Source organism: Aulostomus chinensis, chromosome 7 (genome assembly GCF_037954235.1).
Source record: "Aulostomus chinensis isolate RoL2024-O1b breed Wild chromosome 7, RoL_Achi_v1.0, whole genome shotgun sequence".
Taxonomy (NCBI): domain Eukaryota; kingdom Metazoa; phylum Chordata; class Actinopteri; order Syngnathiformes; family Aulostomidae; genus Aulostomus; species Aulostomus chinensis.
The window spans coordinates 17,901,813-17,925,000 of NC_141326.1; the positions used below are offsets into that span (position 1 = coordinate 17,901,813).

A 23,188-nucleotide genomic window follows, 5' to 3' on the forward strand; every position below is an offset into this window, starting at 1 on the left:
ATAAAATCATCATCATCATCATAGCAAAAACATGATGTAACAGCATTATAAGCAAATATTGTCAAGGCACACAGTAAACTGACTTTTCTGTTTCTTGATAGATGTTATAAAAATGATTGAAATCATGTTATATGTTCTTTCCTTTCTCTGGCAATTGATGTCCTCATGCGATTGATCTGTAATTCATTGTTTACTCACAAGGATGGAGGATAAGACGAGCAGGTTTACTCTTCCTTTCCCCGCTGATGCTGGTCACCTCAACTGTATACTGACATCCAGGAACGAGGCCAAAAAAAGTGTGAAACCTGTGAATGTGCAGAGGTCTGGCAATCAGTTCTGGCATAAATGGTGTGTGTGCTGGCTTACAGGAACTATACTGACCTGGACTCCTGATGGAAAATGATCAGTTCTTGTTTGGATGTTGTGTTTTTGATTGATAGAATGAATCCGCTGATAACACCTCTCACCATATTCCATTTAATACACATGGAGGATGTGGTTTTATTGACAAGAGAAACTTCGACCTGGCAGGGAGCTGGCAAACACGTACAAGGACAATATAACAATGTTTCTATCACTGCTCATTCATTCATTGCACAAACCTGTTCAGCAACGCTGAAAACAGCATCAAAACAAATGGACAAAAATAAAATTAAGCTATCATAAAAGTAATAGTCATAAAATGGAGTACAAAAAGCTCTAACAATGAATATATACACGAAAAATGAAAAAAGAAAAGAAATGACTGTCAATAAGCCTGAAAAAGATGATTTAGAAACTAATTTAAAAGATTCTGCAAGACTAATTCTGGACCAGGGAGTTGAGCTGAGGAGGCCATGACTGCAAAAATCTGTTGGTCTTGAGGCGGGGCTGAGGAACAGTCAGCAGACATCTGGAGAGGGTCTGAGGCTGCACTCAGGCTCATAGCAGAGAAGCAATTCAGCAATGTAGCTGGGAGCTAAGCCATTAAATACTTTAGAGGTAATCATTAAAGTCTTTACATTTAAAAATAACTGGTAACTAGAGGCTTTAAGAGTACCTTACAGCTTCTTAAAAGTCAGGCGGCTGCATTTTGTTCAAGCTGAAGGTGAGAGAGAATAGACAGATGTGGCAGTGCGCAGATGTGTGTGTGTGTGTGTGTGTGTGTGTGTGTGTGTGTGTGAGCGTGAGCGTGAGCGTTTACCTGCAGTGATGTTGATGGTGACAGGAGAGCTGTCTGTGAATGACTCTTTCTCAGTTCGTAAAGCAAAGAGGAAGACAGTGCCTGGAGTGAGATTCGAAAACACTGCACTCTGACCAAACACCTTCTGCACCTGTAGGGCCAAACATTAAAATAAGTAAGAAAGCTGACTAACAACCTCCGCATCGTTTCTGCAGTAACAGCAGTATTTCAAGCAGGAGTGCATATATTCCTGTTTGATACATAAAAACATCAGTCAGGCAATCAGTGGTTAGTGCCTTGCTCAAGGCAACTCATTAGTCATTCTGCAAATGAGGAGATGTTGACAGACACTCTGATAAATCAAAATGAGCCTCAGTAAACCTGAAAGATGAAAGTACATGGAGATGTATTTGTTTGTATGTTTACCGTGAGTGAATGGCTACAGTTGAAGCAGATGACCTCATAGCTGTGGGCGTGTCCTTCTGCTGGATCCCAGAGAAGCTCTACGGACGAATCTGTCACAACACCTTCCCTTACTCTGCTAGGAGGGGCTAGACCTAAAATCACACACAAACAAACACACACACACACACACACACACACACACACACACACACTATATCATATATACTGTATTTACTCTCTCAGCCTCTTCTGTGGATTTTGTAAAACCGTGTGGAGGCATTATGGGACTCTCATATAATATGTTGTTGATGTCTAGTGATCAACAACACTGGTGTAATTAAAAGTCACCACACTCCTCTCACTTTAATGACACAAGGTGCAGGTAAATCATTGAAGAAGTGTGCAGGTGCACCAGAGGATGTAGGTTGGCCATGTAGGTCCCTAGAGTCAGACAAGGACAGATGCACTTCTCTCTCCTGTGTTTGCAATAGGGAGCTGAGACCAAGAGAGACCTTACGACTACTAGTTAGCTTAGCACAATGAATGGTAGTGGATAGGAAGTGTTAGCATACCTCCATCTAATATTTTTGGACCACACAGTCTTTACCTGCATTAATTTGACAAAGATTATACATAAGATTTGTGATGAAATTCTGAAGCTTTGTAATTTTAGTATCAGATATGTAGCTGGAACAACTTCCCTGATTGAGTGCAATGATTTCACGCAGCATCTAAAAAAAAATCTGGCCACTAAACCAAAGTTTGATTGAGGACTAGGAGAGCTACTGCTGCCACTGATCATGGCTGACTTTGTAAAACAGAATGGTCATAGTTACTCCCGAACAAACCAAGATCCTGAACCTGATCTACTCGAGCACTTGACAGAAGAATGCTAACACTTTCCACCCACTATCATTCACCGTGCTAAGCTAACTAGCAGTTGGACTGTCTCTGTGGGTCTCACAGTGGCAAGATGGGCAAATTTGCATCCAACTTGATGTGTTCCTTTGCAGCTTGAGTGAGCACCATAATATTGATCAATGAGATAATGATGATAGTTGATCTAAGATGAAGGTTATCGCTGGCAGAAAAATTTCATGTCTGGTTGGTTTTTATTTGTCATGATTCATTTTTATTTATGATGTCCAGCTGCTCTCCCTCTCAATGAACGCAGCTAATGTAGGTGTTTTAAATGACTTGATATATAGTGGTGCAGCAATGATGCTTGCGTAGCAGAAAAATGCTGTGATAGTGGAAGCCCATTTGGGATGCTGGTAATGGACCATCTATGATTTAATTGCAGTGGATATGATGCGTAGCGTTCATGCTGTTTCTATTTTGCTGACACCTGCAAGTCATAAGTATTTAAGTGCATCTGTTGGCAATGTGTGTATGTGTGTGTGGAGCTCACTTGTCTTAATAGGATGTGTGTAGAAAGGAGTTCCCAACTTCAGTCGGCTGGTGCTGTAAACACTCAGCTGGTAGTCTGACCCGGGCCGGAGATTGCTGATTGTTATGGTGTGATCACTGGTAGAGAGAGAGTGCCACTCACAGGTATACACGCATAATCCCTCACACACACCATCACACACCTCTGGACATGCACACACTTTCAGTCCATCAATGAGACCCAGCTGCGGAGGCTGGATGTACAGCTGTGCAGAGTTTGTGCCAACTGACAGAGGGACTGCCACCTGAACCGGCATCGGATCTAGAGATGAAGGAAACAGAGATAACGGATGAGTATTTCTTTCGTCTTTTCCTATTCCAGTGTCTTTTTAATGGCAGTATTTTTTTTCTTTTTACCTGTGGTGTGCATGATACTGGTCTTCTGGCTCTTGTCATTCCCTCTTAGAGCAACAACTCCTACTTCATAAGTTTGACCTGGACTGTATGTGCCCAAATCAACACACACAGATTCATTTTCCCAGAGTGCACCAGGCCTGGACCTGTTTATACACTGTAAAGAAGCACTGGAGTTACTGACTGGGTGGGCTGTGATGTAATATCCATCTGGAGGGTCATTGGGAGGACTGGTCCAACAGGCAGACAGGTTTCCTCTTGTGCGCAACACGGTCAAACCAGCAGGAGGCCTCACAGCTAAGAGGTGCAACAGCAGAATGTTTTTAATGGTCAGCAAATGAGAGGCAAAATGGAGCCAACGTTACAAGTCACGCGTGCATCTTCTCCATCAAACCCTCTCAGTATTTCACTCAATAACCACGGTTATAAATGTTTTGAGACAGTTTCAAAATGTCCACAACAATTCCACAATGGCTGACCAGAATGAGCAGTACATTTCAGTGAACGCATTTACAGTAGATGCAACGCAAAAATGCTCATGACAGCCAACTGATGACATCAGAAAACCGCCTGAATTCAAAATCTATAGTCATTCACCAGATTTGTTTTGAGGGGGCCGCCTCACTTGTCGCATCGTATAACTTATGGTTACACAGATTAATATTGACACAGCTTTGAATTAGAGATGCAAAAATTAAAAAAAGAAAACTGAAACCATTAAATAAACAACTTGTATGTGAACCACAATTATTGTCTCGGCATGAAAACAAAAGCTGCATTAGATTGTGTATAGACTGTGACTGTTTAGCATTTTGGTGGGGATGTTTTTCTTCTCCGTAATGTACAATACCAACCTAACGGAAACTGACACAAAACTCATAATACAAACTGAACCGTGGGCTTGCTGATGTGCTGCACACCTACACTCATGTCAATACAAGAGTCAAATTCAATACTCAAAGGTTATCTATCTGTATTGGACATTTTTAGTCTTACAAACTAGTATAGAAACCTTCTGATGACCAGTGTTGGGCACATTACTTTGAAAAAAGTAATTACGTATAGTTACTTGTTACTTTTCCCAAAAAGTAACTGAGTTAGTAACTGAGTTACTCCACTATGAAAGTAACTAGTTACCAGGGAAAGTAACTATTGCGTTACTCTTTTTTTCTTTTAAGTTTAAAAATGTCAAAGAATTTGGAGGGTTTTCTTGGGGGGGGGGGGCTATGAGGGCTCTGAAGGAGTCTGAATCAACTGCTGACAACGGCAGCATGTTTTCAATAACATAAAGGCTTTTCAGTTCGTTAAGTTCTGTCTGTGTCACAACTTTTTGTGGAGCGGGGCAGAAAAATCCTGCTGTGGCTTCTTGGACGGCGTGGCTCCGTGTCCTTCTCTGTTAGCGGAGCTCACCTTAACAGTACCCACTTGCGATCACCATCAGCGGTGTCAACGGTGTTTCTGGCCACTAGTTTACTAGAAGAAGAGTCGGGCCGTCGAGGGGTGCTTCACTAAATTGGAGTAGCTGACACTGGACGTTGACAGCCTCTTCGCTCTCGCTCTGGGACGACATAACGCCCACTCAACATGTACGTTTTTACCTTTAACCTCCACGAAGTTAAAGTAGTGCCTGTATTTCTATCTTGAAAACGCTGTCTTTCCCTGCGGCTCCGGACTCGCCATCTCTGGTAGTGTGTGTGTGTGCTGCTAATTGCTGGGTTCGTGTGTAAACACCCGCCCACCCTGATGTCTCTGGTTGGCTCAACGTGAAATCTTACTCTATCTTAGCCAATCAGCATGACTTAGGCGGTTATCTCTCCCCTCCCCTCCCCCCGCACTAAAGGAGAAAAAAACAACACACATTTGCGGTTCCTGAGTGTGTGTGAGCCGAACCGGATGGCACCTTCAATGAGTCACTTCAGTAACGCGTAGTAAGGACGTGTTGGTAACGGTAACGGCGTTGTAACTATAGTCAAAGTAATTATTTAGATTACCCGTTACTGAAAAAAGTAACGCCGTTTATTCCCAGCATTGCTGATGACTGAATCTGAGAACATGACAACAGTGTGAATGTGTTTACCTGTGTGTGCAGTCAGCGGCTCCTGTTCACAGCTCTCAATGCCGTGATGTGTGACTGTAAGAACTTCGATTCTGTACTTCCTGTATGACTCCAGCCCTCCAATAACAGCAGTGTGGGACAGCAACCGACCAGTCACTGAGGACCCAGAGATGTTGGTCATTCCAACCATCCTCTCTTGTCCTGACATCAAGTCGGTGTAGCGTATGATGAACCTCCACTCAGCTGCATACTGGGAATGTGGCAGCAACCAGTGAAGGCTAATCTGACTCACTGTTGCAAGGCTGATGGTGATGTTTTGAGGAGGAAGGGGTCCTGTGATAAGGGTGAATTAGATTTATTAGCTTGTATTAATTTGTTTTGTTAACCTTTAAAATGTCAGCAGACTCACGGGTGTACGCTGTTCTGGGTTGTCCCAAAGTCCAGGTGGCCCCAGCAGGATGTGAGGCTTGAAGGGTGAAAGAGTAGACGCTTCCTGGAGACAGACCTGCCACAGTGACTCCTCGAGCTGAATGGGCGATGGGGACTTTAACTTCTTTTTTATTCCTCTTTCTTTCTTCCTTATCTTGTTCAGACTCTTCCATCGCCTCCTCATAGCAGAGGAAAATCTCAAAAGATGAATAGTTTAGTGAGTTCAGGGGTGACAGGTCGCTCCAGCACAGCTCTGCCTGTCGCTCAGTCACCTGAACCAGGTCAAAGAAGACCACGGCAGGAACCCGAGGAGCTGCACAAGTGGGAGAATCAGAGTAATAGAAAGTGAGAAATACTAGTAAAGTAGTAAGTTTGTGCGATGGTTTTTCATTTTTTTCTGCTCTGCAGAGATATTATCTCAACAACGTCACACTCCAGGTAATGAGGGTATACCACAGAAGTCATTTACTTTGGTACTGGCAGATGAAGGGTAAAGGGATGCTACAGAAGAATGGAATGAGAAAGTATCCTGGTCCTGTTGCATTAATCTGGAGGGCAAAACAGTCCGTCTGACTGGCTGGTAGTGATGACATCACAGTGTTTGTCTGGTTATATGCTGAGCCATCCGACCAGAGAGTTCGGCCCTCCTCCTGTGCAGAGACAGAGGGGAGGGTATCATCATTCACATTTTAAATGGTGCAAAAACAAACCTCCTCTACAAGGAGCAAATAATTTCTTGGGACTCCTCATGTTTGGAAGGTTAACTCTTTTGCCCCTTTTGCCCCTCACCTTTTAATGGCATCCCATTCACTCTAAATGCCTTTATGTTCCTGACTCTGTAACCTCACACTTCCCCAAGAGGAGCATTGTATGAATGAGCCACAGCATTTTGTATCTTTTCAAAATACTTGTACAAACCTTAAAGAGTATAGATGACATTTTATACCCAACTGGTAAAGTATGTTAATCACAAATAATGATTCTCTAAAGAAAACAAACCATAAAACAAATAAAAGAAGTTTATCAGCTGCAGGTCATTGTCAAACTAAATTTCTTTCAGATCGCTTTCTGCGTATCTCAGCTTATCCTGCAAAATGAGATCGTCTTAACTTTACATAAGAGAAAAATAATCCATTCTTGTAAGTATTCATTTTTTGAGACAAATTCCTCTTTTAAAAAATGATGAAATCTTTAGTTACCAAGTTTGAAAAGGAATCATTTCAACCTGGCATTTAAAAGTGACTGTAAGACAAAGTTTATGAAATCTCATAATATGACAAGAATGAAATCACGCCAATCGTGATGCGTTCAGACTGAACAATCAAACCTGCTGGTCATTGAGTCCAGTCCACAGCAGCAGCAGCGCGTAGTGACTCAGCAGGTGAGAGGATACAAAAAGTAGATCTTCCTGAGTCTTTAGGTCAGCCAGGTGACTTCCAGCTGCCTGCTCACTGCAGCTGTGCTGAGCATCGCTCCAGGCCAAACCTGCCCTCTTCACGGTGTAGCAGCTTTTCTCATTGGCCTCCCAGCCTCTGTGGCAAGTAGCTTGAGACAGAAAATGATCAAGTCACTCACTCAGACATCAGGCTGCCAGGGATATATTTTGTGATATTTAAACAACACCTGTCTCCATGCCAAAGCGGAGTCTCTGCCTCAAAGTAAGATGTTTTAGAAATGTTGTGACCGTGACGTCGGCCTGAAAGCGTGTGCCAGGCTGAAGATCCTTCACCTTGAACTGGGACTTTGTCTCTGACGAGTTTATGTTGAAGATGTGTGTGAGAGATTGTGTGTAAGAGTTGTACAGACTTAAAGTGGACAGGCTTTGTTGTGTGTGAAGCCTCCATGTGAGGAGGGCAGTCGTGGTTGTTGTGTGTACGTGCAGGGAGGACGAGGAGACTGGAACTGGACACACAGACAAAAGTCATTAATAACTATGGAATGTTTCAGAATTGCAGCAGTTCAGAGTTGACTCACTGAAGTGAAAAGATTGTGCTTCGAGCATCTGCTCATTCCTGCTGACTCTCGTCAATGTGATGTTATATCCTGCTGGGTCCTCAAGCAATCGTAGTGAGATCTTACAGTCAGAAGAATATGCAGCATGATCAATAGGCTCCACATACACCTGCAGAGATGTTGTGAGAGAGTGCAAGAGGAACAAATTTAGATGCGCTCCTATAACAAAATTATTTATTTCCCCAAGTTCTTACCAGATGTCCTCTCGCAGTCATGCATGTGACGGTGATGCTGTCTGCTTCTGGAGTCGAAGGGAATGAGTGAAACACAACTTCAACCTCCACAGGTGTTGAATGCTGTTCACAGGTTAGCAAGAGCAGCAGCAGCTGAGGAAGAGCAGAGTGAGTCATGAGATTGAAACAAATGTCCTCAGCGAGAAGTTCCTTTCTCTTACCTGGCATAAACTAACAAGTACCCCCAGATGCTTTGTTCCACCCATCAGTAGCGTGAATTGATCTCACCACGCACAATTCCCACCAGTCACTGATCAAACTGGATATATGCTGTTAATCCCACAGTGACACACAATGGATCCTCGATGTGTGTGTGAGGCCCATAAGAAACGGCCAATTGTGGAAAGTCCCAAACTATTTGTGTCTCTGGTGCACCGACGAGGGTCAAAAAGTCTACAAAGATGTATTACAAGATAATCAGGGTACTTTTTGATGACTTCAAACGCCTTAAATCCAGTGGAATCATTTGATTGCATTTACTTTTTTAATGCAGAGCCTGGACTTTGAATTTAGCGCGCACTCAAAGTCAGCGTTCAATGCTTTCTCCAGAGAAGTAAGCTCTTATGTGGAGGAGCTGTGTGTATGGGAGGAGAGAGAGAGAGAGAGAGAGAGAGAGAGAGAGAGAGAGAGAGAGAGAGAGAGAGAGAGAGAGAGAGAGAGAGAGAGATTGTGCATGTATGAGTACAGCCCAATTTGTTGCAGCTCTTTGTTGGGATAAGAGCAGTTCACCATGACAACCACAGGCACATAGCCACTCCAGATCTGGGCTCCTGAGGAGAGGAGAGGTGGAGATTTAGGCCATGCTGAAGGTCAGAGGATAAGAGATGGTGGGAGGTGGAGAGGTGCCTGTCAGCTTCACCTCTGCACCAGCAATACATAAACACCCTAAGATTTCACTCAAGCTCTAAAATAAGCTTCACAACAGCAGAGTGGCGGTTTGACTTAGAAGCAGGGTGTGGTGGATCCACTGGCCCATGTGGAATGAAAGGAATGTGAAGTGTCTGAGTCCACCAAGAGGTTCTGTTATGAAAGAGTGACTCCCACACCACAATAAAATCTCAGAGGTGAAACAAAAACAAGAGTCAGCATTAAAGATGCTGAATCAGGATGCAAAGAATGTGAAAAGAACACTTCAGAGGCCACAAAAATTCAGACAAACACAGCTTTAAATCATTTATTTACTACTTTACTTCAACATAAAGCAACTAGAGAGAGCAAAGATCGCATTTTAGGAATTGATTAACAGTTTCTACAAAAAAAAAACATCCCTTCCATTTGTTGAACACCCACCATAATCTAATATCGTTTAAACAGTGAATATACAGCAAAACTGCAGGAACTGATGTTAACATACAGCTGCATAAGAGACTAATGACATCATACACATGTTAAAATTAAGACTTAAATGAAGACAAACTACTTGAAAACACATTTTTGTTGCAGTTGTTAACTGTGGTCAGTGTGGTAAAGGTTGTTAACTACAAACAAGATGAAATGAAACATGGCTGTTTATTTGTTCATAAGCACTGCAAAAATCTGAGCCTCCCATCCACGCACGCTCTCTCACTCACTCACACACACACACAAACACACACACACACACAAACACACACACACACACACACACACAAACACACACACACACACACACACACACTTATCCCTTCATTCATACATTCCAAATCTCTAGCCTCAATTGTTAATCCCTCCTTTATTTTCCAGCCTGAACCCTCAATTTAGTTCCATTGGCAGGAACAGTCCAGAGGCTCTTGGAAATAATACTCCACCACTGTGGCGTTACGAGAGCAGTAGAGAGAGACTGAGCGGGTTTGTAGTCCACTCTCGCGGCAGCACTTACAGAACCTGGCGTGACTGTTGATGTTGAAGTTGAATATGGTGGCAGACGGGCATTTGCCATCACAAGAATAAACCGTTACCTGTATAAAAGAAAGGTTGAGAGAGGATGATGATGATGATGATGATGGTGACAGGAGGTGATATATGACTTTACTCCTAATTTGTGCATGCGTGTCTGTGTTCACTTTCTCACAGGTGCATTGCTCCTGCAGTCGTCTTTTCGGATGGTCGTCCGGATGGCCACTCGTTTGCATGTCTTACCATCCTCTTTACCTAAATACATATTCACAGAAAAAAGGATGGATGCAGAAAGACTGCACACACACAGTACAGGTACCTTCAGAGAAAGATGCCTTGCATTGTAATGGTAGATGTGGGTCAGCATGTCTTCTGCGTAAACTACGATGCTCAGCTAAGGACAGAAGAAAATAAACACCTGTTTCCATGTACGCTGTATTTATGACATTTCGCAGCTTTACTTTTTCTCAGACACCCGTTTCTTTTGGCTCTCCAGATTTAAATCGAAAACCTTCCTTGTATTGCTATCCACTTGCTTCTTTGTATTACGCTGTAGCACAGCCTTTTAGCTCTTTTAACCTTTTCTGATGTGGTATTCTCTCCATGAAGTGCATTTTTTTTATCACTTTTTACCTTATTCTTTTTTCATATTATATCAGATGAACCAAGGAGAATCTGAAGGTTGAGATTTTCCTTGGTTTATGACAAGCCCTATACAATCTTAACTGATTATCATTTATAAAATGTTATAAATATAGAAGACATATAAAAGGGTTATTCATATTCATATTTATATCTCTGCACAGAAGTCACACTGACCCGTGTCTACTGAAGGTGAGATGGATGACAACTTCATACACCCCCACTTCAATCGATCTAAACTCTATTTAACACATCACCGCACAATTTTAACTTTCAAAAAAACAAAGTTCAAATGTACAAATGCAAAAACTGGAAAACACATGCTCACAAACAAACATGGTTTGATCAGTTTACCAAAGAGACCTGTCAGTCGGAGACCCTGAAAGGCCTAATGAGCAGGGCTCTTTGTTGCCCAGCAGTAAGAGCTTGCTTTGATTGACAGTTGGGGGCACAGTTCTCACAGCAGAGATCTGGCTCTCGTATTGGCTATTGACCTCAACTTACCCTCGCTTTTAAGTCAATCAAAGATAGACAAATGGACTCTGTAGAGATGGAATATGTGAAAGAACTCAGAGTGGATTATTTGATCTTATCTTTTCTAATTTGACACCACATATTGTTTGATGGCTGGTTATGTATTTAAGATTTATGAAAGTTTAAAATGTCTTCTTAAGCAGGGAGTTATTGAAAACACAGGCACACAAAAATGAACTTCACTCTCTATCATTCTCCCTCTCTCTGTTTCACACACACACACACACACACACACACACGCGCGTGCGCGCGCACACACACACACACACACACACACACACACACACACACACAAACACACACACACACACACCTGACAGTGAAAGTGTAGGGAGAGTCAGGATGCCAGTGAATCAGTGTTAAGGTACAAAGTGGGGGTACCTGTGTCACAGTTAGTACTACCAGTGGGGGTAACAGGATTAACGGTAAACGGTAAAACACCCACTCCAGAACCTGGGAACATCATCGGGATCGCAGCCGTCCAAAATTCAAGGAACATCAGGAGAACACACATAAGGTTACGTTGGATTTAGAGAACACATTTTGACATTAAACACAGAGGATGGAATGAGTGCAGCTCACATGCACATGGATTTGACTTCTTTTTTTACTCCGGGCAACCAGCCAAAGAACTGAGTCAAATGATGTACTACAAAGAGCAGCTGAGCAGGGCAAATTCTAACCCCTGCACCATCTCATATCCTCACAGTCCAGCAACCCGATTGGCCAAACTGCAAGGTCAGTGCTAAAGCAGGCGAAGCGGCTGATGCTGCAACATCAAATTCACAGAAAGAGAAAATGTCACCATGTTTACTTGAAATCTTTCATTCAAACTACCTGGATATGTTTTATTATTCTGCACAAACATAATCACCTGGAAAGCACATACATTATATATACTGTTGCAGTAATGCTGCCTTCATTCTACTATGTCTTTCAGTTTTTCTTGCTTTCTCTTAGAGAGCCCAACAGAAGATTTAGAAACAAAAGATTATGGGAAATGTAGTTACAGGCTTAATCTCCACCCTCCACCTCCACAGACCACACCCCCAACCACTCAGCCAATAAGCACCATCCGCTGCCAGGCAACAAGGCGCTCACCCCTTTGATAGATGAAGGCTGAAAGCAGGACCACAAGCATCTAATTAATTTGGAGACTCACATGTCCTGCAGCAGCCATCCACATAACTCTGAACCACTCCGCCATTCTGCAAAGACAGGAGTGAGAAAAACACTTTGTAATTGGCTAGTGTGACTTGTCATACATACAAAACATTTCATCCACATTCAACAGCAGTGTTACATTCATGTATCCTGACCTGAATACACTCCGTATCATTGAAAGGTGGGCAAACCACTCCAGAGGCGAGTATCACTGCTCCCACTACTGTTTCCACGCAGTCGTAACGTGTGCAGTTCTCCACCCAGGAACTTCCCGCCTGCAGACACACACACACACACACACACACACACACACACACACACACACACACACACACACACACACACACACACACGCAGTCATTTCTGCTGTGAGCGTTTAGTGTGTGTGGATTTGTTATATGTTTGCTCTTACAGCAAAAAGCTCTGTTGTTCCATTTTCATTCGTGAAAGTGCAGGAGACATTTTTACAGGAGCCGCAGCACACCTGAGGGTCCGTGGATGATACATAAACCTGGTGCTAAAAGACATCACAAAATCACAAAATTGCTTGTTTCAAGTGTCACTGTTCAATATTGCACTGAAAGTGTTGGATACACACTGGTCCACATTTCTGGGAGCAGTTGACAGAGGTTATTTCCATGGCATAGAAGCCGGTGTCTGGATCTCTGTGGTGCAGGCAGTGGACAGTGTAACACAACTCTCCCTCAAAGTACTGAACCAGAGACTGGCCTGGACCCAGCACCGTCACCCCTTGGAAAAGACACACTTCGGCCTTCTCTACACATGCACACATACAAACATGGGATCAAAAATATTTTCATGGTAAAAATGTAGGTGAAGTGACAGTGAGACTGGAATCAGTGGCTTAAAGCCCAGCAGGTGTGTTTATATTTCACGTACGGCATGTATGTCGAGGACATCCACAGTTGCTGCTGTCTGGAAGTTCTAACATCACCTCGCCCTTAGAAGAAACACAACATTAAGTCTTGGTGTCTTCTAGCATAGACCAGATTAGACATTCAGTGGGTCTAAATGCAGAGTTATTGGACTACTGTCTTTGTGTACAACAACTGGGGTAAACCTTGAAATACTGTCTAAAATACAGCTGCCTCCTGGTCCAGGAGGTGGCGGTACCCCCTTTGCAGCTGATTGCATCAGACTTTGACCTTTTTTGTCACAACCCTAACAAGTTAGGGGCGGAAGGCAGCATTCCTGCAGAACTTTCATTCAAATGTGTTTTCTCCATGGCACATTCTGTGATGAGCCCTGCCTGGTTGTGTGTGCTTCAATCTCAAGAATAAACACTGATTTGAGAGTGTTAGTGGGAAAAATAGTAAATCTCAACAGCATTGCTTAGGTACATTCACCTGACTTAGAAATGACTGATCACCCTGTTTGAATATATCTTAAAGTGCAGCTTTAGTCAGATTAACACAAAACATCACCTCTTCTGACAAAGACACTGACATGTGATGGTGTTTTGTTGACTTACCACCTGACAGATGGGGAGAGTGCTGTCCTCACATTGGCATTCTGGAGGAGACAGAGGGGACGTTAAAGAGAGAGAGAGGTGGCATGAAGTTTATGCAAATACATGACAGACATCAAAACTTCTGAAGCACAGTAGCTTCATTTAACACATCAGTGAATTCATGTTAGTAGTGAATACTGTGTGATCTGTGTGTGTGTGTGTGTGTGTGTGTGTGTGTGTGTGTGTGTGTGTGTGTGTGTGTCTACTACCACAGTGGTGCTGTGGGCAGCAGTGCCCAGGGACAGTAGTTTGAACCAAAGACAGACCGGGTGCACAGCTCACAGATGACTCAGGGCACAGGTTGACATCACACACTTAAACACATGGGACAAAGAATAAAAAAACACTTTGAGGACACACTTTACATGAAACACATACACCCCCCACACACACCGACCCCCCCCCCCTCCCCCAACACACACACACACACACACACACACACACACACACACACACACACACACACACACACACACACACACACACACACAGAGTTTCTCTCTTGCACTGCTGCTTACCACAATGATACTGTGGACAACAGATACTGGTAGTGTTTAGATCCACAGCCAGGATTTCTCCATGTGAGCAAGTTGGAATTGGCTCAATGCATGACTCACACACTGCACAGACAGAAAACACACACAACAATTACACAATGTTGCTGCTGTAATTGACAGAAGTGTCTAAGAGGGTCTGCTAGCAGATGACCAACATCAGACCTGGGCCTTCCTGTTTTGAAGAGACCAAATTCAGACCTACCGCAGAGGTAAGAATAGCAGCAGGACTTTTCCCCTCTGACCTCTACTAAGAACTGGTCTTCTCTGCAGTAAGGGGCAGAGACCGGAGGGCATGCCATGGGGTCACACTCTGAGGAAGAGAAGCCACAACTGTGTTTAGGAAAAATAATAGTTCAGGCTTTACAACAAAAAAAAGACAAGAAATAATGGGAAAATGATGTTTTCACCACATCTGTATTCTGGGCAGCAGGAGAGAGCACTGTAACCAATCACGAGCCGGTTCCCGTTATCGCAAGGAGGCGCTTCGCTGTTACAGATGGTCATGTTGCACTCTGACAGAGATGAGAACAATAAGCAGCGTAAGTAATGCAAACATAATTTGACCAGTAGCACTACTTTCACAAAAAAATACAATACATCGCTTTTAAGATTAACAAGACCAACACTGCCCACCACAGATCTTCTTTGGACAGCAGGATCCTTCTTCTAGCACATCCAGCACATACTCGCCCTCCCTCTCACATAGCGGTGTAGGGACAGAGCTGCAGTCTGGCTCAACAGCCACTACAGAGCCATTCTCCATACACTTGTACAGACAGCAGCCGCGAGCAGAGCCATTCCACACTTCACCCGGGGCCCGAGGATTACCATCATTATCTGTGCACACTAGATAACCCAAAGAAGAGTTAAATCAAAAAGGTGACTGCTAGATGTGACTTTCTAACTCATATAAAGCACAGCCAATAACTTATTCAGTCTATTTTTAGGGGCAACGTTCATCCCAAAATTGTGTAATTACAATTTCACTCACCGCAGCGATCTTCTGTTACACAATAAGGGGAGTCAGCTCTGTGCAAAATTGTTCCACTGCGGCACACACACTCCTCCCTGATGAAGGAGCAGGTGGTCTCTTCATAGTACTCTCTGTTCAGACAGGTGCGGCTGGTGCAGGTGCTCACACATGGCTGATACTCTTTACCAGGGGGACACCGCAATGCTAAAAGATGACAGGCGCTTAGCTATGCATGAGCAAGGGAGAAACAGGAGTGAGTACATCTGCAAGCGTCCTTACGGCAGAAGTTGTGTCGTCTCCAGCTGATGCAGACTTGATGTGTGTAGCAGACCGCCACATAAGCTGCCAGAAAGTCACATTGATGATCCTTGTAGTGCAGATCTCCCGCCCACATGATGTCGCAGAACTGTTCTGGAGGCACCTTCAAATGCACAACCAGACAAGACAAGTTATGACTGCTTTCAATATGAATTTGTCTGTTGATTTTTCAATTATTTACTTCACATCAATCAATAAAACTTTAGGTTTATAAATGAAATTGTATGTTAGTTCCCATCAACAATTAAAAACCAAGCAGCACACATTTAAAAAGCTAGAACCAGATACATTTTTTTTGAATGAGAGAATAAACAAATTTTTGGTCTTTAAACCTCCTTTACATGTGGGTAAATACCTTGCTGTGGCACGGCGTGAAGGCTCTCTGGTGGAGCATAGAGAGACAGGTGGAGCAGTCACCGGTGGTGCAGTTGTCTCCCACCCTTCGTGTGTGTTCAGTTTCATCGCTGGTCTGCACCCTCCAAGCCTGCAGGAACAGCATCATATCTCCCACCTCTCTGACCACTGTGCCATTAGGTAACTTCAGATCATCCTCCGGATTTCCATCACAACAACCTGGCATGAGGTGACGGATGGTTAGTTTGTGTGTGTGTGTGTGTGTGTGTGTGTGTGTGTGTGAGCCATAATACAAACCATTATTGTAATTGTGTGAGTGTGGACTCACCACAGAGGCCTCGGGTGGGCACTGATGCATTACTGGGAGCAATATACTGGAGCACCATGATTCCAGTGCTGTGATACCATTGTATACTGATCCCACCTGGAGTGTGGATCAGATACATGCTGCCTGTGTCTTCGACATAAAGAGCATGGCGGGAGAGCGGAAGCTTGGCGGGTCTGTAGTTTACTGTTACCTAGAAACAAATGGATGCACAAGTGTACCAGAATAGTTATTTGTGTTGGTTACCCTCCATTTGGCTGTGAATTAGATAAACAGCGTCACCTTTCTATCCAGTCGGTTGATAATGATCCGGTAGGAGGAGGTAGTAATGTTAAGTTTCTTAAAACACAGACCAGATGTTCCACCTGTAGGATTCTGTGTGGAAGTGGAATTAGAAGATTTAATAATACAAAGCAACAGTTAACGGATGATCAACAACTGTAAGAAGAATAAGAAGAGCGTTTACTCACAGTTCTTCTGATTGAGTTCACACTCTACAAACAGAAGAGAACAAATCAACAAGATCAGGTGATGGAGGTTTGAATATACGGTCCATTCTTTAGTCTATTGCTTGATACCTGGCTTGTTGGACATTTCTCTACAGTGCCAATAATAGTCTCTCTCGGCAGGTTAACAAGGATGTAAGAGCCATTATCATACAAGGCCACATTGTTGCCATCAAATGTGATCATGCGCAGGTCTGACATCACAGTGCAGCGACCTGGCAAAAAGAAATCATCTGAACAAATTGCAACCATCTGGTTTCACTACGCATGCATACCAAATGTTACTCAATGCAAAAGAGCTAGAGTTACATGGGCACTGCCACAGTGGACAGCAGGGGTCTGTGTTGATGAGGAGGGGCAGGCCCAGCAGGCTGCACTGGGGCGCGGTGGTGTTGAAGCGACAATGAAGGGAAGAGTTATGAAAGAGCAACTCTCCGTTGAAACAGATCAGCTCTGCACACTCGTCTATACGGTAGGAGTATGGAGGCTGCAGACACACAGAAACACACGCTGCACATCATCCCTCCCACATAGCAGATAATACTATCCATTGTGTGCTGTATATATACTATATGTAAGGAATATCCATTACATTTTACAATGAATTTTCTATTTGGGAGAGAATGACAGAGCAATATATGTTACAACACAATTGCTGTATCCGTATCAGGATATGGCGATTCTGCGCTAACTCACATATTGTAACTAATCTATAGTAAATCAGGATTTCTGTTGAACTGAAGGGAAAAAAAAATACACCCTGTAGGTTAAAAGCAGCCATTGTGTATTTCTCCAGTTCAATGTATTATCAGTTTCACAGAATGGAGATGAAATATGACAGAGTGCATCACATTGTCTTAGAACTTGGCAAAATGGTTCACCAAATAGAGAAAATCTGATTTTCTATCTGAATAATAATATCAATTAGCGATATATCAAAGTACAATATACTGCAATACTCAAATTTTGTCCCTCTGCAACTATCTACAGTTTACTTTGGTTTCTCTATTTCTAAAGGTGCCAAAATCAGTATTTCATACTGTATTCAAGATTCAAGAGTTCGTCAGAAGCAAACTTAGAAACAGCTGTTTACAGCATGAAATCAAATTTTTACTTTGCTCGCCTCCCTACACACAACAATACCACAGATAAAATATCGCAAAAGATCACAATATATCAAGGTAATGGCCCCAATTGGTTGAAATCAGATTTTTGGGTCAGTGGTTAATGACAGCTAGGTTATGGTTAGAGTAAGGTTATTGGAACAAGAGAATTAATCGCACTCGTCATGAGAGTCCTGGGCTGAGCCAGGCCTGTTCTCAATCCTCTAGGATGTATTGTGTCCCATTTGGCAATCCAAATTCACTTAGCCCTCTTTTCACTGGGCTTTTGTCCATTTCTACTTAATTTGTACAACTATGGCTTGTACAGATTGCCATCCATGTTCAACTAAGTGCTGCGCTAAGTGGAGAGTGTGTCAGTGTTGAGGTTAGGGTTGGGAAATTAATGTCAATCTAGATAAATATCCCAATGACACTTACTGTACAGGGCGTGGTGGGAAAGAGGAAAGGAGGTGTTGATGATGCTTCCTCTGCTCTCGGAGAGGTGTCAGGGCTTGGGACTATTTCTGTAGTTACAGGCTCAGTCGTTGTCGGAGGTGGTGTTGTGGTTGTCATAGCAGGAGTCAGGGTGGTTGTTGGGCTGGTGGTGGTGGGCTCTATGGTTGTAGTTGTATCCGGTGGTGCAGGTTCACTTGTAGTTTCAGTGGTGGTTAAAGAAGTGTGAGTGGTGGAGTCCAGCATGGTTGTGATGGCTGTGGTGGGTGGTGGCTGAGTGGTGGGCAAGGTGAGAGAAGGCGGGGTGGAGGTGGCGGGGGACGGTGGTTCTGAAAGTGTGGTGATGGAGGTAGGAGTGGAAGAGATGGTAGGAGTGGGAGTAATAGAAGTAGGTGGAGAAGAAATGAAGGGCGACACAGTGGACTGAGAGGATAAAACAGGTGATGTTTCTGTCGTAACTCCAGATGTGACTGCAGCTCGGGTGGGGGTGATTTCAGTCGTGCTGAGAGTGGTTGGCTCTGGAGGGGTTGAGGGTGTTGTGGGTAATTTAGTTGTAGGGGTTGGGGAAGGAGATGGGGTGGGTGATGGGGTGATGGTGGTTGATGTAGTGGGAGCAGTGTCAGGGGTAGTGGTTGTTGTTGGCCTTACAGTAGTGGAGGAGGTAGTTGTCTCTCGAGTGATAGTTGTAGTAGTAGTTGTAGTTGTAGTAGTGGTTGTTATAGTTGTAGGTCTTGTTATAGTGGTCGTAGTTGGTGTTGTCACTGGCAGTGCTGCTGTGGTTGTGTTGGATCGCGTCACATATGCAAAAGGAGTTGGAGTTGGGGGAAGGGTCACGCCTAGAAAAGACAGCATAATCAGCATATCGGGACATTTTTGTATCACTTATGAGGAGACGTTTTTTTCAGTACTTCTGAGACCAACCGCTCTTCAGGTTTACTTACAGTCCTCCGAGTAAACGCATCTCCTTGTGACTTCATCCAGCACCATGTTCTTGGGACAATGTGGGAAGCAGCCCTCCACACTGTAATATACAGAATCTATTTCAATACTAGAGCTAAGCAGCGATTATGTTGGCTGTATAATGAGTACTGTCAATGAGCCAATGTTCTTACGGAGGCAGGAACTGGCAGCGTGTAGCATCTGGGTCACTGCATGTGTGCACACAAGGGCTTGCACAGGCTTGGTAGCGCCACTCACACATGATACGATAGGGAATCACAAGACTACTCTCTGCCAGAAGAGAGGAGCTAATTAGTTAGCATTAATGCGCATATATTTTGAGCATGTGTGTTAACTGCATGTGTGTTAACTGCATGTGTGTTTTTTCTGACCCTCCAGTATGAAGCTACTGCTGGCTTTAAAGCTGTCAGAGGTGTCATATCTCTGAGCTCGTGCGGCGGTGCGTGTCAGAGTCAGAAAGACTCCAGGCTGGCTGACAAGTTCGAAGGAGCTGTGACCTGGCAGAAACAGCCCCTGATGCCGGATGAAGGTGGCTCTGCGACTAAACTCTTCTCCTCGACTCCAGCGCTCTAGCTGAAGACAGCTACGCCCTGAGGTGACTAAGAAATAGTTTGGTCTCTCTGCAGATTCCAGTGACACTACAGGGACACCTGTAAAATACACAAATAGAGGTTAAACTGATACTTGAGGCAAAACCTTTCTTTTGGCACTTCTTTGCTCACACAAAGAAGTGTCATGAGCTCATGAATATGTTCATCCCTCATTTCTTTATGAGTCCAAAATGCAGAAAGAGCCGGCCACGTATACTTAGCTTGAAGCTAAAGGCAACTTTTTGCTAATAACAGCTACAGTAACAAAACAACAAGAAAACTATGACACAGATGTCTGTTTACAAACTCTCAAATACATTGTACGGTAAAATTTATTTTTTTTATCAGCCACATGCCAAGACATCCACAAGCTCTTTTATTTGAGCTGCAACATACTATTTTTAAAAGAAGATTTATGGGCAGTTCTGTGGTTGCCATTAGCTTCGAGCTAAGTATACGTGGCCGGCTCTTTCTGCATTGTAGGGTAACAAAGAAGTCATGCAGGAGCGGAAAAAGAAATCGCTTCATGAACCCATGACAACTATAGGGACACTTCAAAGGTAAATAAAAAGCGGTAATAGTATGTCAGTGTGAATGTGGATGCTCACGTGATGTTCTGTCCTTCTGCAGGCCTGCTGTGACCATAAAGTTGAAAAGTAGGCCCGGAGCAGGCAAGTGCCCTGGTCTCTCTCTCACCAGAGGAAACACTGAGCTGCTGGTGTGATTCACTCCCAACATGGTGTCATTATAGATGGCACTCACCAAGGAAAATGGGCCATCACCCAAATCTGTGGGGGAAACGCGAAAGAGGAGCGTCGTAGAAAGCATTCAGGTGTGTACGACATCAACAAAATACCTCTTTTATGAAAATGACTAACCAGCATTGCATAAATACCTTGATTATAGTATTCACAATCGTAGGCTGCAACAGAGCAACAGTTCAAATGTTACACAGCATGTCAGTAGCACACAAGTAATCATAATGGAAAGGAAATAATATGTTACTGGAAAATACCAGCTGATAAAGGGAACGGTGGGTATGCAATCAAAGAGGTAAGGAACAACCTCTCTTCTGGTATGTGTGTGTGTGTGTGTGTGTGTGTGTGTGTGTGTGTGTGTACTCACGACACACAGAGGGTGATCTCCAGTGTATCGTGACTCCCTGTTGGCAGCACTTGTGTGCATATGCTGCAATGGATGTGCAGAGACACTCGCAGTCTCCCCCTCGGTTACAATTGCAAGTGTCTGTAAGGCAGTTCCTATAGAACCAGGCCACATCCACCTGGGGGACAAACATGGTATGTATTCATGAGCAAAATACACACAGTCATCAAGTGAACCAGGCCAAATCTCACAGGGGGAAACTGGGGGAGGTCTTTTTAAGGGGGTGAGAAGTTTTCAATAATTCAGACTGGTGAAGAGTGACGAGATATCAGGACAAAGAAATGTGGGTCAACCTCTGGTGCAGAAGGGATCTGATGACAGATCGGTAAAAAGCAAGAGGCAACGGACATGAAGCTGCCAGGGATTCTTAGATTTAGCATATTTTATAAGAAATAAGCAACACTGATATTGATTTGTCAATGTGTGGCATTTTGTCTGGAGCGGGCAGTGGGCTTTGACTGAGTTTTTTTTTTTATCAGACATGCTTTTAATGGTAATTTTTTTGTATTATATTTTGACAATTTGAAATAAAATCTGTGAAATATTTGCATGCCACAAAAGTTAAAAAAAATTGCATCTGGATTACATGAACATGAACAACTCACCAACTTTTTGGGGAAATTAGTTTATTTACCATCCATCCGTAGACCCAGAAAAGAAGATAGATACCCTTCTCTCCTCTGAGTGTGGAAGCTGAGACCTGCAGAGACCGACTAACTGCTAGTTAGCTTAGCACAATGAATGGTAGCGGATGGGCAGATTAGCATACCTCAGATTAGGTCCAAGATCCTGATTTGTCCTGAAGTAATTCCCCCTCTTCCTCTTTTACAAAGAAGGTCATGATTAGTGGTAACAGTTGCTCTTCTAGCCGTCAAAAACAAAAACAAAAGAATTTAAGCTGCTTTGACAAATCATTGTAACAGGGCAGGAAAGAAGTTCCAGTTATTTATCTGAATATCTCTACACCTCTCACTTTAAATTGTCATTACAGGTAGTGTTCATTTTGGAGAAGCGGTTTATTAATAGCATTTGACTAAGGTTTGCTAACACTTATCACCTACTGCCATTCATTGCGCTAAGCTAACTAGCTGTTAGTTGGTCTCGACTCGCTACTGCACTCAAAGGGTTATCTGTGTTCTTGGCAGGATAGGAAATAGGTGCATCCCCCCCCCCCCAAAAAAAAAACAAAAAAAACAGACCTGTTGTGTTCCTATTAACCTTATAGTTGCACACATCTAGCTTGCCTGCAACTGCAAGAGAGTGTTGGAATTTTGTTGTGCTTCGTCTTCCAATTTTATGGTCTCCTCATGACAACTGCCCTCAACTTTGACAGTAGAAGATGGCTTTAAAAACTGTCTTATCAAGTAAATTAAAAACCAAAATAGCGAAAGTGTCTTCACATGGCAAGTAACAAACATTCTGAACCTGGAGGTACTTGCATTTTTGTCAACACAGCTGAGCTTCAGAAGTAAATCATACATGATTTGGTTTTCTTTTAGTGTGCGCTTTTCTATACAAATAGGATGTCGGGAAAGTTCCTGTAAAACTGCTATAACAGGGATGTTTAACTATATTTATGGACTCTGCATGGCTGGACTGAATGCAGAGTCTCTTGGCAGTCATCTAATAGAACCACATGCTAACATTCGCCTTGACTTACCTCTCTGAAAGAGTGGCCAACATTTACAAAACTTAAAAAACTAATGAAAAATGCTGCCTTGAACTATAATTGGATGTGTGCAGCAGCCTCTCAGCCACTCAGAATACAAAGTAAACAGCAAGGCCACTACGTTTTCCCATCAAAATGTTCTTTGTTACCCTTAAAATAAGACATCTGTTAGTCAGCTATATGTTGTTTTTATTCCATTACAAAACAGCAATAAAAGTGAAGCTTTTGGGAGTTTTTAATCTCTGGGTTTAATTGCAGTCTCCAAACAAAATGAATACAAAATACTTTACACTTACCCTCGTCCTAAATTACCAAGGTGCAAATAAGTTCTGTGACAGTGCTTTCTTAAAAACTAGGACTGAAAACAAA

General features: G+C 43.2%; 2 protein-coding genes across 2 annotated transcripts in view; both read right to left on the reverse strand.

The window, feature by feature from the left end:
• ptprq (protein tyrosine phosphatase receptor type Q) overlaps window positions 1–5,472 on the reverse strand; it is a 34,997-nt gene extending 29,525 nt beyond the window's left edge. Inside the window, exons 1-7 of the mRNA XM_086208908.1 lie at window positions 5,448–5,472; window positions 3,374–3,667; window positions 2,979–3,278; window positions 1,589–1,719; window positions 1,184–1,313; window positions 382–535; window positions 199–305 (exon numbers count right to left, since the gene is read on the reverse strand). Coding sequence (XP_086065034.1) covers window positions 199–305; window positions 382–535; window positions 1,184–1,313; window positions 1,589–1,719; window positions 2,979–3,278; window positions 3,374–3,386 — 835 coding nt within the window. The 5' untranslated portion in view covers window positions 3,387–3,667; window positions 5,448–5,472. The remainder of the gene's footprint in view (window positions 1–198; window positions 306–381; window positions 536–1,183; window positions 1,314–1,588; window positions 1,720–2,978; window positions 3,279–3,373; window positions 3,668–5,447) is intronic.
• A 3,795-nt stretch (window positions 5,473–9,267) lies between these two features.
• otogl (otogelin-like) overlaps window positions 9,268–23,188 on the reverse strand; it is a 28,796-nt gene continuing 14,875 nt past the window's right edge. Inside the window, exons 33-60 of the mRNA XM_086208910.1 lie at window positions 21,112–21,268; window positions 20,882–20,908; window positions 20,595–20,774; window positions 19,768–20,046; window positions 19,549–19,666; window positions 19,378–19,457; window positions 18,422–19,272; window positions 17,190–17,367; window positions 16,953–17,095; window positions 16,845–16,868; window positions 16,657–16,749; window positions 16,378–16,567; window positions 16,051–16,268; window positions 15,657–15,798; window positions 15,396–15,581; window positions 15,038–15,250; window positions 14,812–14,916; window positions 14,607–14,714; window positions 14,366–14,467; window positions 14,057–14,161; window positions 13,809–13,849; window positions 13,217–13,277; window positions 12,915–13,093; window positions 12,729–12,833; window positions 12,472–12,591; window positions 12,315–12,360; window positions 10,152–10,231; window positions 9,268–10,038 (exon numbers count right to left, since the gene is read on the reverse strand). Coding sequence (XP_086065036.1) covers window positions 9,838–10,038; window positions 10,152–10,231; window positions 12,315–12,360; window positions 12,472–12,591; window positions 12,729–12,833; window positions 12,915–13,093; window positions 13,217–13,277; window positions 13,809–13,849; window positions 14,057–14,161; window positions 14,366–14,467; window positions 14,607–14,714; window positions 14,812–14,916; window positions 15,038–15,250; window positions 15,396–15,581; window positions 15,657–15,798; window positions 16,051–16,268; window positions 16,378–16,567; window positions 16,657–16,749; window positions 16,845–16,868; window positions 16,953–17,095; window positions 17,190–17,367; window positions 18,422–19,272; window positions 19,378–19,457; window positions 19,549–19,666; window positions 19,768–20,046; window positions 20,595–20,774; window positions 20,882–20,908; window positions 21,112–21,268 — 4,332 coding nt within the window. The 3' untranslated portion in view covers window positions 9,268–9,837. The remainder of the gene's footprint in view (window positions 10,039–10,151; window positions 10,232–12,314; window positions 12,361–12,471; window positions 12,592–12,728; window positions 12,834–12,914; window positions 13,094–13,216; window positions 13,278–13,808; window positions 13,850–14,056; window positions 14,162–14,365; window positions 14,468–14,606; window positions 14,715–14,811; window positions 14,917–15,037; window positions 15,251–15,395; window positions 15,582–15,656; window positions 15,799–16,050; window positions 16,269–16,377; window positions 16,568–16,656; window positions 16,750–16,844; window positions 16,869–16,952; window positions 17,096–17,189; window positions 17,368–18,421; window positions 19,273–19,377; window positions 19,458–19,548; window positions 19,667–19,767; window positions 20,047–20,594; window positions 20,775–20,881; window positions 20,909–21,111; window positions 21,269–23,188) is intronic.